This window comes from Trachurus japonicus, chromosome 19 (assembly GCF_045865225.1).
Source record: "Trachurus japonicus isolate A0001 chromosome 19, Traja_1.0".
Classification (NCBI taxonomy): domain Eukaryota; kingdom Metazoa; phylum Chordata; class Actinopteri; order Carangiformes; family Carangidae; genus Trachurus; species Trachurus japonicus.
This window is the reverse complement of record NC_140925.1, coordinates 24,718,241-24,736,060: the sequence shown is the minus strand read 5'-3', so window position 1 is coordinate 24,736,060 and position 17,820 is coordinate 24,718,241. Positions and strand designations below refer to the sequence as shown.

General features: G+C 40.6%; 1 protein-coding gene across 7 annotated transcripts in view; it reads left to right on the top strand.

Moving 5' to 3' along the window:
* The window catches only part of plce1 (phospholipase C, epsilon 1), an 86,459-nt gene that overhangs the window by 56,508 nt on the left and 12,131 nt on the right, over positions 1-17,820 (top strand). For 2 of the 7 annotated variants that reach the window (XM_085762346.1, XM_085762351.1), the window contains exons 9-32: positions 2,500-2,645; positions 2,734-2,881; positions 3,016-3,126; positions 3,870-3,979; positions 4,195-4,311; positions 5,801-5,842; positions 6,248-6,376; positions 6,462-6,598; positions 7,041-7,147; positions 7,315-7,439; positions 7,585-7,729; positions 7,976-8,137; positions 8,394-8,508; positions 9,041-9,203; positions 9,306-9,428; positions 10,367-10,503; positions 10,598-10,836; positions 10,945-11,006; positions 11,291-11,456; positions 11,543-11,650; positions 12,108-12,224; positions 13,126-13,284; positions 13,662-13,797; positions 14,090-14,131. In XM_085762346.1, coding sequence (XP_085618472.1) covers positions 2,500-2,645; positions 2,734-2,881; positions 3,016-3,126; positions 3,870-3,979; positions 4,195-4,311; positions 5,801-5,842; positions 6,248-6,376; positions 6,462-6,598; positions 7,041-7,147; positions 7,315-7,439; positions 7,585-7,729; positions 7,976-8,137; positions 8,394-8,508; positions 9,041-9,203; positions 9,306-9,428; positions 10,367-10,503; positions 10,598-10,836; positions 10,945-11,006; positions 11,291-11,456; positions 11,543-11,650; positions 12,108-12,224; positions 13,126-13,284; positions 13,662-13,797; positions 14,090-14,131 — 3,046 coding nt within the window. The remainder of the gene's footprint in view (positions 1-2,499; positions 2,646-2,733; positions 2,882-3,015; positions 3,127-3,869; positions 3,980-4,194; positions 4,312-5,800; positions 5,843-6,247; positions 6,377-6,461; positions 6,599-7,040; positions 7,148-7,314; positions 7,440-7,584; positions 7,730-7,975; positions 8,138-8,393; positions 8,509-9,040; positions 9,204-9,305; positions 9,429-10,366; positions 10,504-10,597; positions 10,837-10,944; positions 11,007-11,290; positions 11,457-11,542; positions 11,651-12,107; positions 12,225-13,125; positions 13,285-13,661; positions 13,798-14,089; positions 14,132-17,820) is intronic. The other 5 variants (XM_085762349.1, XM_085762352.1, XM_085762353.1 and 2 more) reach the window with 3 other exon arrangements.

Below are 17,820 nucleotides of genomic sequence, written 5' to 3'. Positions count from 1 at the left end.
ATTGCTGCCCATTGTCTTTTATGTTGATGTTTTAAAGGGATAGTTCACCCAAAATTCAAATTTCACTCATTATCTACTCACCCTCATGTTGACTAAGGGCTGTGAGAATTTTCAGAGTCCTCCGTCACTTCTCTGGGTTACGGGGGGGGTCCGCGCAGCAGTATTTGTCCATATAATGGTTGTCAATGGATACCAACTTTCTTCGTCCAAAAAGACACACCAAAAAACATGTAAACGTCTGCATTTCCACAACAAGTGGCTTGAACTCCATTTCTGGATGTTGAGGTTCATGTGATATACATAATAGAAAGCTCCAGAGCAGCTACTAAATGGATCCCGGTTGTTTTCTCAACTGCTGCTTGGAACATCAAAAAGAATATTTTGAAACTGTCACTCCACTCAACTGCATAATCTATTTGACAGGATTTAGAGGATAAGTGTTGCAACTTTAACTTAAGTTTTAGCTTTTGATGTTTGTCAGGTTGAGTAAATATAGACACGACATGAGGGAAAACAGTTGAAAGGAGACAGTTTTAAGTGCATGAAATGGATTACATTTTGAGTAACCTTCCCAGCACCGAGCCCTCTGATTGCTTGTGCTTCTATCACGCAGGAATGCATAAACTGGCATGGTTTCACTCGTATTGGGTAGAGACTTAACAAACCATAACACTATTAACATGAGTGAGTTTGAAATTATGACAACTAACCTTTTTAAAGTCTGACAAATGAAATTCAGCTTTTTATCAAAGACTGTAGATTATATGTTTATGAAGCAGGGTCTGTGTATGTGCAAGCTCATATCTGAGATGTCTGTACTGTATATACTGTGTGTTAAATTGTATATGTAAGTGCCTGAGGTTAGATATGCGAGTATCCATGGTCTCATACGTAATGTATGTGAAAAGGTTGGCATTTTTTACAAGGTCAGGGGGTTCGGTTGCATGTGTTATGTAGGATTTCTGTACTTGCTTGTGTCATAAGCTTCTCAAAGGTCAGAGTTTGAAATGGGAAAAAATATCACATTTTAGCAGTGTTTTGTCAAAGGTGAAGTGGACGCAAGATACTTTGTTGTACTTTGTTGCATGTTTTGTGTGTGTGTGTGTGTGTGTGTGTGTGTGTGTGTGTGTGTGTGTGTGTGTGTGTGTGTGTGTGTGTGTGTGTGTGTGTGTGTGTGTGTGTGTGTGTGTGTGTGTGTGTGTGTGTGTGTGTGTGTGTGTGTGTGTGTGTGTGTGTGTGTGTGTGTGTGTGTGTGTGTGTGTGTGTGTGTGTGTGTGTCTTTATTTAGTCCCTGTGAAGTCAGACCATGGTGGGCTTTACAGATCCTTACATAACCCAGTAATAGATCTCTGGGCCAGGGGGATGTTTTTACCGCCTGCAAAGGGGGTGGGGTGGTTTAGTGTGTGTGTGCTTGTGAGTGTGTGTGTTTGCGCATGTGTGAATGAATTTTATGAAGCTAAAATGCATACTGTAGAGGCACATGGTATGGAGAAAGAAACTGTACGATTGAAATCTGATCTTTTCCTGTATTATGTGTGTTTGCATGTGCGTCTCCATCACAAAGAATGTGAGAGGAAGCTGACTGTGATCTGGTTTGTATCTTTTGCGTGTGCTTGAGGGCAGTCTGAGCAGAGAGTGCAGCTCATAGATATCTGATCTCATTCTTTCTTTGTGTGACATGTGTGTGTGTGTGTGTGTGTGTGTGTGTGTGTCAGTGTGTGGCCAGCTGGCGTGCTCCTGTACATACACTATACCACTTTAGACACAGGTTGCCATTCCAGAATTTAAAAGCGGTGAGGCGAGCGCACAGAGGACCACACACATACACACAACGGAGAGTTTCAGCTGACTCTCGCCGTGGACCTTGTCTCCTGTTCTCTGGGTTTTAAAGGGGTATTTCAACATTTTGGCAAATTCGCCCTACGCCATAAACCCTGTAGTCTTAGGGGTAGGTTCATTACCTTTAATTGTCGGTGCAAGCTGTTTTTAGATCAGCGAGGCAGAGATGTGAGCTCTGCATGGCACGCTGTATTTCTGCCTTTCCCTCATCAAACTCATCAAATACACAATCCAACAACTCCAAAACTCTCTCATGGACAAGTTGTGACCTGCACATTCACCACGCTATGAAATAATAATGTAACTTTTTGAGACAGAGTTGTTTTCGAGGCAAACACGTAACCGGAACTACATTCCAGACACGACTCAAAAAGCGCAAGTAGTTCCGAGTATGTGCTTCATGTGTCATAGTATTATATAATACATTATGGCCACTGTTCATGCAGCTACGTGCAAAATGTTGCACCAGAATATTTTATCACTACACTTTTTAATAAATTAATAGTCCTGGAAGAAAGGGCTTTCTTCAAACATTTATATTTGTGAGGAATGGCTTTGTTTTGAAAAGGCCTATATGAATAAATTACAAATCTTACTGTTTGTTCATCAGTTTTAATGTGATAATCACTATTAGTAACATGTCAAATTCTGTATCAATAGGTGAGCTCGTGGGTGACATGGCTTGTCCTGACAGCTGGGACCTTGGATGAGAAGAGAGAGGTTTTCTCCTACCTGGTCCACGTGGCTAAATGCTGTTGGAACATGGGAAACTACAACGGTGTCATGGAGTTCCTGGCAGGACTCAGGTCTCAAGCAGCGCACACACACTGACACACTCAAATGTGCCGGGGCTCATGAATATGCAACTGACCGCAACATTTCTTTGTGTTCCAGGTCTCGTAAGGTACTGAAGATGTGGCAGTTTATGTACCAGTCGGACATTGACACCATGAGAAGCTTGAAGGACGCCATGGCTCAGCACGAGTCTTCTTCAGAGTACAAGAAGGTTGTGACCAGGGCTCTAAATATCCCAGGATGCAAGGTGAGTCACTCCTGTTCAGTTTGGATTTATTTGACTTACTATAACATTTCACATATGCCATCCTCCTCTGAATTTTACAGTTGAGTAAAAGCCATAACAGACTGTCTTTCCTTTGTCCTGTTCCTGCACCCCAGGTTGTGCCATTCTGTGGGGTTTTTCTGAAGGAGCTGAGTGACGCACTAGATGGGACAGCCAGCATCATTAGCCTTAAACCACCTCCAGACAACACAGAAGACTCAATAGAGGTACGGCAAACACATTCAGGCATACACAAATGTACATGTCTCATATAAAATCACAGACACTGAAATTTTGGGATCTAGTAGAATTCAGAACCGCACAAATTATGTATAAAGCATATCATAAATTACTACCTGGCCATACACAAAAAAACTTTAGTGATAGAGAAGGGGGATACAATCTAGGGTGAGGGAGATGGAATTTTAAACAACCAATTGTTCACACTACTCTGAAAAGCATGTGTGTATCTGTCTGTGGGGTGAAGCTGTGGAACAAGTTAACTGATGAGATCAAAAAAAGTAAAAATCTGGTGCAATTTAAAAAATAAGTTAAAAATGTTCATTTTGGAAAGATACAGTCTTGAAGGTGGGGAATGATTTAAATGTAGGTAGGAATGATTTGACAAATGTTAAATGTCTATTTTTTGCTTGGTATTTGCTGAGTATGTACATGTAGGTGTGTGTATATGTGTGTAGATCGCATTTATGCTTGTTTGTTTATGTAAAGGTACTGTATATACATATATTTACATGTATGGTGTAAAGGTTAGGGCATCTATAAGCTTGTAGCTTCAGCCCTGACCCTTTTCGATCAGCCATGCAGCCCTGCTTTTAGAGGGATGTGTAACTGTTTTTTTGTGGTTCTATTTATTTATTTATTTATTTTTTGCTGATCGAACTCGAAACTCAAACTCAAACTCAAATATAACTGATCTGAGCAATAAGAAGACATGTCCTCTTCTCTCTAGTTTGTGTCTGACTACAGTGGCCAGCACAACTTTATGTTGCGATCTGGTCCAAATGGCCTACACGTCCCAGAAAAAGAAGCTACTGTCAGCAACATCCTCCAGATAATAAGGTACACTGCATCTGTGTAAAAATGTCTGCCTGGCTCGTAAAGTCTGCTTTTACTTTCTGACTAATGACAGTCTCCTCTGATCTTCTCTTCGTGACTTTATGATCTGTCAGCTTCACTCCTCAGTATTCCACTTTACTCTACTTTTGGCTTTGATATCACATTTCCAAATGTTCTTGCGCTTGACTCCTCTCTGACTTCTCTCTCTGTCTCCTCAGATCATGTAATCGTAGTTTGGAGTCAGAGGATACCGATGAGGCGTCCACCAGTCCCTCTTCTACTGGCCCATCTCCCACATCAAGGAACAACTCCTTCAGGGACCGCTGCCGAAACCAGTCAGTACCTTTGTTTTTCCCTCCACCTTTTTTAAAATTTACATTCTGTTTATCCCAGTGACAGACTCCTTTCAGTGTCCAGTTCATCAAGCTCAGCGACTGTAGAGCTCCTGACAATTTTGGTGTTGTGTTTAAGGATACATTACACCGGTGACTGTTTTCTGTCACAGGGTCTTGAACATCACATAATTTAGCCAATGGATAATCTCTGTGTTTCTACTCTTGTGTGCAAGGGTATTTTGTGCAATATTAGCACAGTATCAAATGGCACCTAGCATGTGACCCAGTCCATCAGCACACAGGAACACAGTCTTATCAGTTGATTGCATAGTTGTTTTTCATTGTTTGACTTTCTTTCTTCATTCTGGCTTTGTCTATTCTTTAAAGAATGTTTTAAACATGTTGTTTTTTTAAGTGTGATATGTATAACAGAGTCATAAATCTGTCTCAGTTTTTTATCAATACAGTATAAATGATATAAACTATTTTTTTAAATGTATGAGTGAATCACTCCTACAGTATAAACCAGACTGGATATAATCTATTCTTTAGCACTATGACCTTCCTTCTAAAGTTCTGTGTCCAAAATTGAGTTCTTTATTCTCCTGTTTGTTCACAGGCAGTGACTTGCAGACAAAGTAAAAGAAAATTATCTTTTATTTACCAAATTCTTATGAAAACTATCAACACTGCTATGCGGTAAAAGTTAGGCCGATGCCAATTTCAGTAAACCTTCCACAGCAGTCTCTCTCGTAATAACTCAGAGAATTGCTATATAATGATTTACAAAAGACTGAACATTAAAAGCATTTTACATTCACAGCTCAGTTTCTGAGGCCAGATGGACTGGATTCTCACCAAACTTCCACTGTACAGCGTCTTATTCTGGGTCACCTTCTATACACAGAGTGAAACTTTGTGTTTTCATAAACACCTGCACAAGATAATGGGCTTGTGGAGGAACTTATTTACAGATTGTTATTGAGATGAGGTGATGTTCACATAAACCCCTGTGTCACAGAGAAAAGAGATAACAGGTCAGTTTCCTGTTGGGCAGGAAGGAGCAGAGCTCTGGCACTTTTCAGAGCAGTGGTGACAGGTAGTTCGCTGGAATTAGGACACCAACATGAAATGTTGTTAGAAAACTGATTTAATTTCAAGCTCAGGCTGTGGTATTTGTACTGAGGAAATCTGGATTGTCTTCTCTTTGTTTCAAGACAGTTGTCTGTGACTCTGAGTTATTATTTCATGTTGGAGGTCAGGATAACACTGCTTCATTTTGGCGAGGGAGAAACTTTTCATCCGTTTGTACGCGGATGCAGATAAATATCATCTTTCTTTCTCAAAGAGGTTTAGGTGTTCTTTTCCTGTGTTCTCATTTCCCCTCCGGCATGGCCTCTTTGCTATTTTTTCCTTTTCACTTATGAGGGCATGTGTCTACCCTTCATTTTTTTCACCATTGCTTGTCTCACTCTTCTCCATCCTGTAGTTCCCACTCATTTAGGACACCGCCAGAATCAAACCGTGTCTTGTAAGTGATTGCAAGGGTTTAAGGAGTTTGAGATATGTTGTCTAACCTCACAAAGATAGAAGTTTGGGTAGAATTTAGTTTTGTAGTCAAGGAATGTGCAATGACAAATGCATGATGCTTTTTTGGCTTGTTCATCCGATGCATTACAGGACAGAGTTGTTTGTCGTCCTGTAGATGTAGCTCATTTTCTTATTTTTGAATCAACCTCAGTGTATTTTCTTGCAAATCACACTTGCTGCAACAGTTGAAATGCAACATAGAAACTTATGCATCTGCAGATTTCCTGAGGAAATCTGTAAACTAAGACTGTGATGCTCAGACAATGTTCCTTTTTTTTTAAATTATTTCTTTGTTTTCACAACCTCACATTGCATCTCTTCTCTTGGAACTTGTATCCATTTGCAGATTCATGGTTGGGGACTTGTCGGATTCAGACGGTGACTTGTCGTCTGAGCCGGTGGTGAAGGAGGTAGAGTTCCAGGGCACTGAGGAGACACACAGAGCTTTCAGCCACGGCACTGAACTCATTCCCTGGTAAGAAACACACAAACATAGTCGTACTCACCCCAAAAAACTCTGCCAACAGACACTCCACTCTCTTTGTATTCTCTCTTTCTAGGTACGTGTTGTCACTCCAACCTGATGTTCACCAGTTCCTGCTGCAGGGGGCTACAGTCATCCACTACGACCAGGACAGCCACCTCACAGCTCGCTGTCTGCTGCGGCTACAGCCTGACAACACAACACTTACCTGGGGTAAATGATCACAGAGAGCCAACACAACCATCTTGATATCATTTAGAGACATGCTTATCTGCTTTGCTGTATTTTTTACATCACTTGTAATTCAATTTTCTACTGAGCTATGTAATCGGTTTGTGTCTCTCTGAGAGATATTTTAAACACGATGAGTATGTTTATATCTCAGATAGACAAGCACTGCTTCCCCTCTCATCATTACTCTTTAAACAAATGGAAAACAGGCATCCGTGATATATACTGTATATATTTATATATGTATTAAAAAATATATTTCCTGTGTCTTTATTGTGTTTTACACGTGTTGTAAATGTGTTTATCCAGACAAGGTCAGCCCCATGTCTTTTTTAACACATACAAATTAAACTGGTTGTAAATGTGGGCATTTGTGCCTTTTACTACATTTCAAACATATCATAAATGTGTTGATTTATGGCAGGTAAGCCTCAGAGTGGAGGAGCTTCCTCTCCAGAGCAACCACTGGGCTTAGGACAGACTGTAGTGGCAGGACTGGCAGAAGGCCTGTTGGACCTGGGAGTAGTGAAGGTTTGTTGATTTGTTTCAGTATCTAAACTGTAACAATGTTAAGTCTTTGAAACTGGTGCAGGGATTTGAAATGGAATATACGAGACAGAAAAATGTGAATTTGAGGAAAAACAGTGACAGTCATGGGTTGGACTGTATTCTTACTCATGTTTTTTATTTGAATGCAGGCAGTGTTTCTGGGTCACCAGGGAGTGGACGTCCACGCTGTGTGTCTGCAGAACAAGCTGAGTCAAATGACGGTTGAGGAGAATGGCCTCACACTCCTCTATGGTCTCAGCACCACAGACAACAGGTCAGGGCCTTGTCACCACTCATGTCTTACTTTGAAATCCAGTTTTTTAGCGGTGCTGCAGTGCTGCAGTGGTATTGTATTTGGTAAGAAGATGAGAAGCTGCCTTCAGGTTCAGTAAGTGTTTTAACTGGTCCCTTTACTGCAGACTCCTGCACTTTGTGGCTCCCAATCACACGGCACGAATGCTTCACAAGGGCCTGTCAGAGTTGGTGAATGCAACCAGGAAGTTGAAGAAGTTTCCTGACCAAAGGCTGCAGTGGCTGAGGAGGCAGTATGTCAGTCTCTATCAGGTAGATAGATTCTCAACTGACTGATGTTTCCTTTGCAATACTTTTCCATCACAGTGTCTGTTTGAAAAGTTTTTCAGCATTGTTGTTTTTTAAGTAAAATGTGCCATGGGTTTTTTTTTCTCTTCTCTGTTGCTTCCTAAAACTTTAGTAGTTTCCCCTCTTTGCTGTTTCGTACATATTCATTCAGTTTGTGAGTTGAATCTTAAATTCCCTAAATCCTCCTGAACTGTGCCTTTACTCTGTCAGGAGGATGGCAGGTACGAAGGCCCCACACTGGCTCAGGCCATTGAGCTGTTTGGTGGACGCAGATGGAACATCACAGGTGGAGCGGAGAAACCTGGTGCCCAGAAAAACAGTCCTCTGAGCATCAACGATAAGGCCAAGAAGAAGAAAAAAGTCCTCGTCAGGGTCAGTACATAGAGCTCTACATTTATAGTGTATTAAAATCAATTGTTAGGTTTAATTGTTGAAGTCACAATACATTCAATACAACTGTGATGTACAAATGTAAATAAATCACAAAGAGACAATCACAAGAGTCTATCTCGGTACTGTTAAGTTCTTTCTTATTGAAACTACAAACTCATAGAGATTTGACGTTTTTTTGTTGAGTACAGATGGTTGGTTTTTAAGTGGTTTGAAGTGGTTTATACATTCACCACAGGGAGACAGTGGGGATGCCACAGATGATGAGATGGTCTCTAGGAAAACCCGGAGCTGTAAGGAGGGACTGTATCGAAATGGACCAGAGTCAGACAGCATCGACCAAGAAGATCCAGGTGACATTTTTAGAAAGCATTTAAGGGCTAAGGGCTGGGAGAAGTTTCATAGTTATCCGTGGCTTCTCTGTACAGTGGGGCTCCGTGCAGCACTGCATGTCAATATAACGGTTGCAAATGGATACCAACTGTCTTTGTAACAAAAGACACACCAAAAAACAAGAGATTTGCGCCGACGGACCAGGAAGAGGAGCTTCCGCTACAAAACAAGCTTGAAATATAGACTTATTTAATTTTTTCGGAACAATTTCGCATTTCGGGGCTTCAATGCAAGACGGACATTACATACGAGCAGCATGGAGGTATTTGGATGTTTTTTGGTGTGTCTTTTTGTTACGAAGACAGTTGGTATCCATTTGCAACCATTATATGGACATGCACTGCTACGCCGAGACCCCCTGTAACTCAGAGAAGGCACGGAGGACTTAGATAATGAGTGCAATTTGAATTTTGGGTGAACTATCCTTTTAAGTATGCTGTAGTACTGTGCCTGTATGATCATTATTCACACAATTGTCTTTTGTCTCCATAGAGGACAGCTTCCCTGGACCATTCTCCCTCTCATCCAGCAGGAGCCCTGGATTACTAGCTTCTTCTTCCTCCTCCTCTTCTTCCTCCAGCATGGCAGGGTCTAACCAGTCCCGCCCTCAATCCTCTCCAATCCTTTCAGGAACTACTGCCAAGTCACAGCCAGGGTATGTACTATGAATGCAGGCCAGAGGTGTGAATCTTTGACCCCAGAGACATCCTTTTTCTTGTCAGGTTAAGAAATGTTTCCTCCTCTCTGTCGGTTGCAGGGCCTGGAGCAGCAGGTCATGGCACGGTCGAGGGAAAGGTTGTTTCAAAGGCTTCCAGAACCTCATGATCTCTGACAGCACCATGAGCTTTATTGAGTTTGTTGAGCTCTTCAAGTCATTCAGGTGAATAATAAAACCGATATCCTGGTAGATCCCACAGAGTAAGATGCTGTTCACGAAATACAGATTCACATGTCAACATGGCAGATTGAATTCAAAGTATTTAAAGTTTGATAAGTATGTTTCTGTTTTATCTAGCACAAACTAAAACCCAGATCAAACACATTTTTCAGGTTATGTGTAACCATCCAGTGTTCTGTTATCGCCTGACGTGTTGATATATGTATATCGTCAATAGTCTGTTCATCATTTCTGCAATGTCACTCCCTCTTGTTATGTAATTATTGTGTTTTTATCAATAGCAGCTAAAGACAGTGAGATCAAACAAATTCAGCAAATGCTTTTCACGGTTATCATGCTGCAGATATTTTCCAAAGAATCTTCTCTGTATAATATTTAGCTTCTATAATATTTTCCCCTGTCAAATCAAAGGAAACAATGTTTTTCCTTGATAAGAACTGGATTATTCTCATACCAATCCTCCTCCATGTCTTAGTCCTAGTGTATCCTCTCATCTGTTGCCCAGCAGTTTCCTTCAAAATGCCTCACTTGCGCAGCCTTGCAGAGAATATGGAACTACTTCACCTCTGATTTAGATTTAGTTTCTAAAGATGGCAACTGAAGCACATTAAGCCACCAGCTGAGGTTTATCCAACCTACCTGAAGGTGTTTTTGTAAATCTAACTCACAAATCTCAAACTCTTTAAACATACAGTACTGTATGTGTAGGAAAAATAGGACTTAAAAAGATTTACGTTGAATGCCAGTTTATAGGTTAAAATGTACAGCTCCTAAAAACAAAGAGGTATTTCAAAGATTGTGTGATGCATAGATCAAAGAGAGCATTATATACTTCTGCATACAGTATCTATATTGCAGGAGCTGAATCGAAATAGAATGTAAACGGCAATGGCTAAAAATCTCAATCATCTCCTCCACAGTATCCGAAGCAGGAAGGACCTGAAGGAGCTGTTTGACACCTTTGCTGTTCCCTGCAGTCGATCAAGTCCAGAGTCAGCTCCTCTCTACACCAACCTCAGAATAGATGATAAAGACACAGGGCAACAACCAGACCTTGGTACAATACACAGTTACTTGTATTTATATATTGTTAGCAGGAAAGAGAATGAACAAAAGTATTAATATTATTCTTCTGTTCCTCACCTCTCCAGATTTATTAACCCGCAATGGTTCTGATCTTGGCCTGTTCATCCGGACGAGGCAGCAGATGTCAGACAACCAGAAGCAGATCTCAGATGCCATTGCAGCAGCCAGCATCGTGACCAATGGCACAGGAGTGGAGAACGCATCACTGGGTGTCTTGGGATTGGCCATCCCCCAGCTCAATGACTTTTTAGTCAACTGTCAGAGAGAGCACATGGGCTACGATGAGATTCTCAGTATTATACAGGTACAATTTGGACCCTGCATACAGTAGATGAACGTAAAGGTGACAGTAAAAACATTTTATTAATGCATTGATCTTTTTTTTTTTTTTCCCCTCGCTTTTCTTTTGCAGAAATTTGAACCTTCAGCAAGCATGAGACAAATGGGCTGGATGTCATTTGAAGGTTTTGCAAGGTAAAGCTTTTTTGTGTGTCTGTGTTTTTAAATTGATTGCATATTCATTTCAGCAACAAAATTGAAGCATATATTGAATTCAAATTGTAATTTGAAATTGAAAAAACGACATAACACTGTATTTCAAAACAGTTGCAAGTTTAATTTTTTTTAAAGGAACAGAATTTTTAGTTTTAATGAGCTCCTTTAGGCATTTTTCTGAGGTTTTCGAGGGGCTTGCAAATTGCGATAACTGCAAAAGAATTATGTATTGTGATTAAAGTATATCTCTCTGTCTATTCCAGATACTTGATGGACAAGGAGAACTTTGCATCTCGTAATGAGGAATCCCAAATTAACCCAGAGGAGCTGCACTACCCTCTGTCCTATTACTACATCGAGTCCTCTCATAACACATATCTGACTGGACACCAGCTCAAAGGAGAGTCCTCTGTTGAGCTTTACAGCCAGGTCAGTGAGAAAATGACTCGCTGATTGAAAATGTTTTTTTTTAACTACAAATTTTTTTATTGAATGTCAATGTGTTGATTACTTAGGTGCTACTGCAAGGCTGTAGGAGCGTGGAGTTGGACTGTTGGGATGGAGATGATGGCATGCCAGTTATTTACCATGGGCACACACTCACCACTAAGATACCCTTCAAGGTTAGGAATGTTTATTTATTCATGAATTCAACATGGAAGGAAAGGAAAGTCCATTCATTTAGAAAAGTAAAACAAAAAGCATGTATCACTGGTTCTCCCTGCTTTCTGCTCTCATGCTTCATTGGATGGACATGTTAACAACAACCATATCTTCAAAAGCAGTTGCACTGCTGTGTGATGTATTCAGTTTGACAGAGGTTGTTAGGGCAACTCTGTTGTGTCAGTAAAACAAACAAATGTGAAACTTTTCAGACACGTACCAACTAGCATCAGTTCACCAGCTTGTTGCCTTTGCGATATTTTTTCCATGTAATCAAACCGAGGACATTGTTGTGTTCAAGTTGAAGCTGTAGCTCATTCTAAACTTCATTAGTATTGGTTTCAGCTGAGATTTATTATTACATATTTGACTTGAAGTGATTTTTCTGAGAATTAAATCTTTCCTGTCATCCTCCAGGATGTGGTGGAAGCAATTAACCGGGCTGCATTTGTCAATTCTGACATGCCCGTCATCCTGTCCATAGAGAACCACTGCTCCCTTCCACAGCAACGCAAGATGGCGGAGATCTTCAAGGTAGGTTTTCTCTGTGTGGTTCATTTGTTTCTGTCTATGGTATTGAACTTCATGATCAGTGAGTGGTAGCTGAGACACTGACAATCTTTTGTCATTTTATTATGTAAATAATTTGAGCATTTTAACCAAACTGAAAGTCAACACAAGAAGAGTGTCAATATGAAACTGCTTCCATCTGTTTAACTGATAGAGAAGCATTACTAACAGGTAGAGAAAAAATGCATTGGTAAAAGTGTTTATCATGGATAGAGTTCTCTATCCAGCATTCTTTATCCATTTTCAGTAATACCCTGCTTTTTACAAAGAGAATTAGATAATGCTACACCTATTTTCTAGCTCAGACTTACTATTCCCATAACAACCAGGTGGGATTATTTTCCTCTGTGGCACTTTTAACTGCGCTTCTCGAGCAAGAGTAGAACTACCCTCATTTGTTTTCCTTGACCAGATTTTCTCAGCTGCTCTGGGCATTCAATCTGGCAGACGTCCAGACAGCCGGCTTGCTTTTTTAATCTTCAGGCTACAACTGTCCCTTTCCTCTTTTTTTTTTTTTTTTTTTTTTAAAGTTGTATACACAAGGCCACACATATCTGGGCACGACAGATACATCACAGAATAACATCATGCTTTCATCTAAGAAACCTTCCCAGCATTTCATCCTCCCCAGAGACGGACTTCTGAGTGGCTTGATAAAGAGAAGTCTTTCATGTTCAGACAGCTCACCACGAGCTTGTTTATTTGTGATGTAGTTTTGTGTTGATAAAACCACTTTCATTTTTGAGTTGTTGAGGATTCTTATAAAGCCTCTGAGTTACCCTCTCCTCCTCTCACTTGACATTTCCATCTGATCTGTACCTTTACATTATTTATTGTCTATCATGTTTCAAATTTTACCCACTAGACGGTGTTTGGGGATCGCCTTGTGACACGCTTCCTCTTTGAAAGCGACTTCAGTGATGACCCTCACTTGCCGTCGCCGCTGCAGCTGCAGGGGAGAATCCTCCTCAAGAATAAGAAGCTGAAAGCCCACCAGGCACCGGTGGACATACTTAAACAGAAGGTCAAGAAGAGAGACATCCATCCTGTCCACAGATACACACACCTACATACAATGTATAAGGACATGTGCATAATTTATAGCTGATGTTATTTATATCCTTTAATTGCGCTTTTTGGTAGCATTAGTTCATTGAATATTTAGAATTGTTAAGTGCTGCCCGTCACACATCAATAATACCTGCTGATGTTCTCAAATGTGCATCTCATTACATCATTTTCACTTGAAAGCATAGTATACTTCAGTCAAGTCCTAGTTTGTTATCAGATAAAAGCTTACACTTATAGGTGATGGTAGATATAAACCAAACTGTCTTCAAGTACACTTATGTCTTTGTAAATGAGTTCTTCTTGCTCACAACAGTTTCAACCTTCCCACAGGCTCACCAGCTGGCCCACATGCAGGCACAGGCTAGCAATGGATCAACCGGGGTTACATCGCCTGGCAACCACACCAATGAGGAAGAGGAAGAGGAAGAAGACGAGTACGACTATGACTATGAGTCTCTGTCAGATGGTAAGGATAACTGTACTGGGCTTTGTGGTGGCTGAAAGTGGCTACAGATACTTTCAGCACAAAATCAAGTGAACTCAATTAACCTCAAGGACTTCCAAGTTGTCCACAGATTGTTGGGTTAAAACACAGATAAGTTATATGTTTATGTTAATGTTTTAAGCCTGGAATCAGGTTCTGTTCATCTTTATTCTGTCTCTCTTCTTTTCAACACTTTAAGTCTCTCTTTATGTTGACACTCTGTTTTCGCTCCCTTCCTTTCTTTTCTTCTTTATTTTGCCTGCTCTCCACTTAGCTGATGTCCTCACAGCCTCTACTGCCTCATATGGCCTGGAAGGTAAATGCACAGCTCCAATGTGTCTCTCTCAGTACCATTGTTTCCCTCTAATTTTGTTTTGCAGTGGTAGCTGTTGTTTTTTTTTTTTTTAGTAATTTATCTTGTCCTTGGCAAAGTAACAACTTAATATCATCCTTCTTAGTATCCTGATTTAGTTACTTAAAGATGCTAGTTCCATTTTTCAGGGAAAATTATCTTCTCTTAATGATGAAAAACTTACATGTAGATGCTGTGGTTGTCTACCACTGCAGAATAACTACAGAGGAAACATGGACGTGTGATGGTGTGTGGTTGTTCACTAGCAATCTGCACCACTGATTCTTGTCTGTGCTCGTACACTGTATGAGCTGCTAGCTTTCTGCTTTGTGAGGGGACAAAGTCACCAGATCTCCTTTACTGTAGCGATCTTGCTTGAGAACCAGCTGTTCAAAATGTGTCCATACATATTGTGTACCCTATTGTGTTTTTATAATTCACTTCAGTCTGTTTGACGGTTAAAAAATATTATGGAGGTTGGTTGAGTTGGTTAATGGGACTTAGAAATAATTAATGAGCTAACACTGAGGGGTCTGACTAATGACTGTGTTGCAAACATTCACCTTCCCTCAGACTCTAGCTGATGATATACTGTAAAGACAACCACGCGTGTTCTTCAGCCATTCTGACAACAGCAGAGAGGTTCTTTGTAATAACTCTAATTTATAATGGTTTTGGAATATCATTAGGCTGCCTGGTAGCATATTCATCACCACTGGACCGCTAACAGTGGATGGTCATAGACACCCAGAGTGTTTATTATGATGTGCACTTGTTTTATCACTATTATGTAGTTGGATTAGTGCGACAAGTATCCCAACCTCCCAGTTTGCCACAGTTAGTGACTTTGTTGATATGCAGTCTGTGTATCCATCATTCAAAATGACCTCTTAACTACTACCTTAAATTTCCCCACTATAGTCATTGTATTTAGAGTAACCTGTGTTTATAACAATCGTGATGCAAGTTTGTGTTGTGCTTGTGTATGTCTGTGTGTTTGGTCTTTTGTTTTGACACAGAAGGTAGTAGATGGCTCTTAGATAGATTTCATCTCCCTGTATTTAAAAACAGTGGTAACTCAGGGAAGGATGCAACCACTGCACAGTAGGCACCTCTGTATTGATTGAGGGCCTGCACTTGTAGAGCACTTAACAACCACTCAAAGCACTTTAGACTTCAGGCCACATTCATATATTGACACATATTAATGCATACTGTATGTACACCATCAGGGGTAATTCCAGGTTAAAGGTTGAATATGTAGAATTACCAGAACAAAAAAGAATTCCAGCAGTCGATTGCCAGACTGTTGCTAGGTAAAACAGGCCATTGCTAGGGACGCCGCACTGATCAGAGGACAGCACAGGAGGAGAACTATGCAGGATATTTACCTTATGTTTCTTTTTTTTTTTCATTTTAAGTATATTTTTTGGCTTTTCATGCCTTTATTAGATAGGACAGTTGAGAGTGTGACAGGAAATGGGAGGCAGAGAGGGGGAATGACACACAGGATAGGGCCGTCCGACGCGGGATTCGAACCGGGGCCGCCTGCAGTGAGGACTATAGCCTCAACACATGGGGCGGGTGCTCTACCAACTGAGCTAAACACCGCCCCAACCTTATGTTTCATTTTTACCGTCATTAACAGCATAATAAATGTTACAGGGAGAGTGGGAAAGCCTCCGGTGCTCACTGCTCTCGTCAAGTTGAAAAAAAAAAAAAAGAAAAAAAGAGGAGCTTGGTGGCACCAGGAGTCCGCGACAGTAAACGTGTTTATGACAGATAAGACTACACAAATATACCCATCCTAACATGTATATGATAAACATGTATATGATAATCCATTGATCCACTGATTGATTATTAAAAGGCTTGGTTGGAAACTAACGCATACGACTGGGAGGAGGCAGGAAAATTGTGGAGAATTGAGCCACTTGTCGGCTACGGGCAGGTACGAATGTAAACAGAACGTTGACAGAAATTACAGACAATGACTGTCATTGTCGAGCCCGTCAAAAAAATTTTAAAATATTAATACAGACTAAAACTTTTTTTTTATTATGGAAAAGCAATACTTTCATTCTGTACCCTCAAAACGACCCGTGGATGTTTTTTTGTTTTTTTTTAAATATAGCTTTTAATAAATATTCTACATATTCAACCTTTAAGTATCTTGTCCACACTTAGATATGCTGACTTGAGGGGCCGGGAATCCAACCACAAGTGAAAGACCCACTCAACAGCCTGAGTCACTGATATTGAATTATGAATGACATCAAAATTGTATGTGTGTTAGTAGAGAGAGAGAAAACCCCAAACATTTTATTCATTTCCTCCAGCGTTTTAACAATACGATGTCTGGATGCTTTCTCTTTCTCCCACAAACAGCACACCTCCCTTCCTCCACCCTCTGTACTGTATTTGTCTGTGACCTTCCTAGTGGCTGGGCAGACTCATCAGGGAAACAAAACAAAGCCATCTGGTTTCTCAGGCCCCGAGCTGCCCCCACACTAAAAAACAGACCAGGGGAAACTACCCTGTCCCCATCCCAGTCCCAGCTCTGCTCTGCTCTCTCCTAGTCCCTGCCCTCTGCTTGTCCCTGTCGGAAGAACTTACCGGTCATGGACCCTTCAAATAACATTCCTTTAATCTAAACCTCATAGCGTGGTATCATGCGGTTTTGCAAACAAATCTTTTTGTCAAATATTAACCCTACTAGTCAGCTATCAAGTCACCCTGACTAAATAAACCACCCCCGACTCTGACTGAATCCCTTTTACCGCACACTGTTAGAGATCAACATCAGTTGGCCCAGAAAGAACAAACACTAACATCTGAGGACTAAGCTGCCAAGTTGCCACTGTCCCTTGTCAAACAGTAGCTCCCTTCTGGCCCAGTCTGGTCCAACTCACTTCTCCTACCACTGACTATAGCATGGCATTCAGGGCCATCTCTCTAATAAAACCTAGTTCTGAGGAAGAGAGTTCAAATATCACGACTTAAACATGTTGAAATAAAAAAGAAAAGAAAAAAAAGCCCCTGTAATTTTTCACCGTTATCTTTCTTTTTGTGGTTTTGGTTGCGATGAACATGTAGGAGGAATGGGAGCAAAGGGAAGAACTCCCTACTGTTACTGCTGTTTACAGTTGATGGACATTGCCTTGAGTATCAGTAAGGGGTGGGGGGTCGATGTGGGCGTTTGCTTGGGAACATGCTCATGAGCACTGCAAGTAGTCATGGATATACAAGATAACTGCTTTTCCTGTCTTAATTATTCTGTAATTGTTCCCACCTGCTCAAAGTTTTCCTCCAGTTTGAGATAAAGGAGATTTTAGATGCTGTAGAATTTCAAAATAAAAGTCCCCTAAAAGTCCTAGTTAATCTCTGAATGAAAAGCAGAACAACTGTATGTGGAGTTTTAGAGTTATTCTGTGACATTCAGATCGCTACAGACACAATGAATATGCTTGCACTGGCCTATTAATGTAAGTTACCTGAACAACAATTTATTTTGTTCAGAATATTAAAAAAAAAAAACTAACAAAAAAAAAGTGCTTTTAAGCTGCAGATAACGATGGCCCCTCAACACTCTGCCTTTATTCAAGTTACAAGAAAAGCCCACGTCCTTTCCTGAAATAAAGTCACTATTTGTT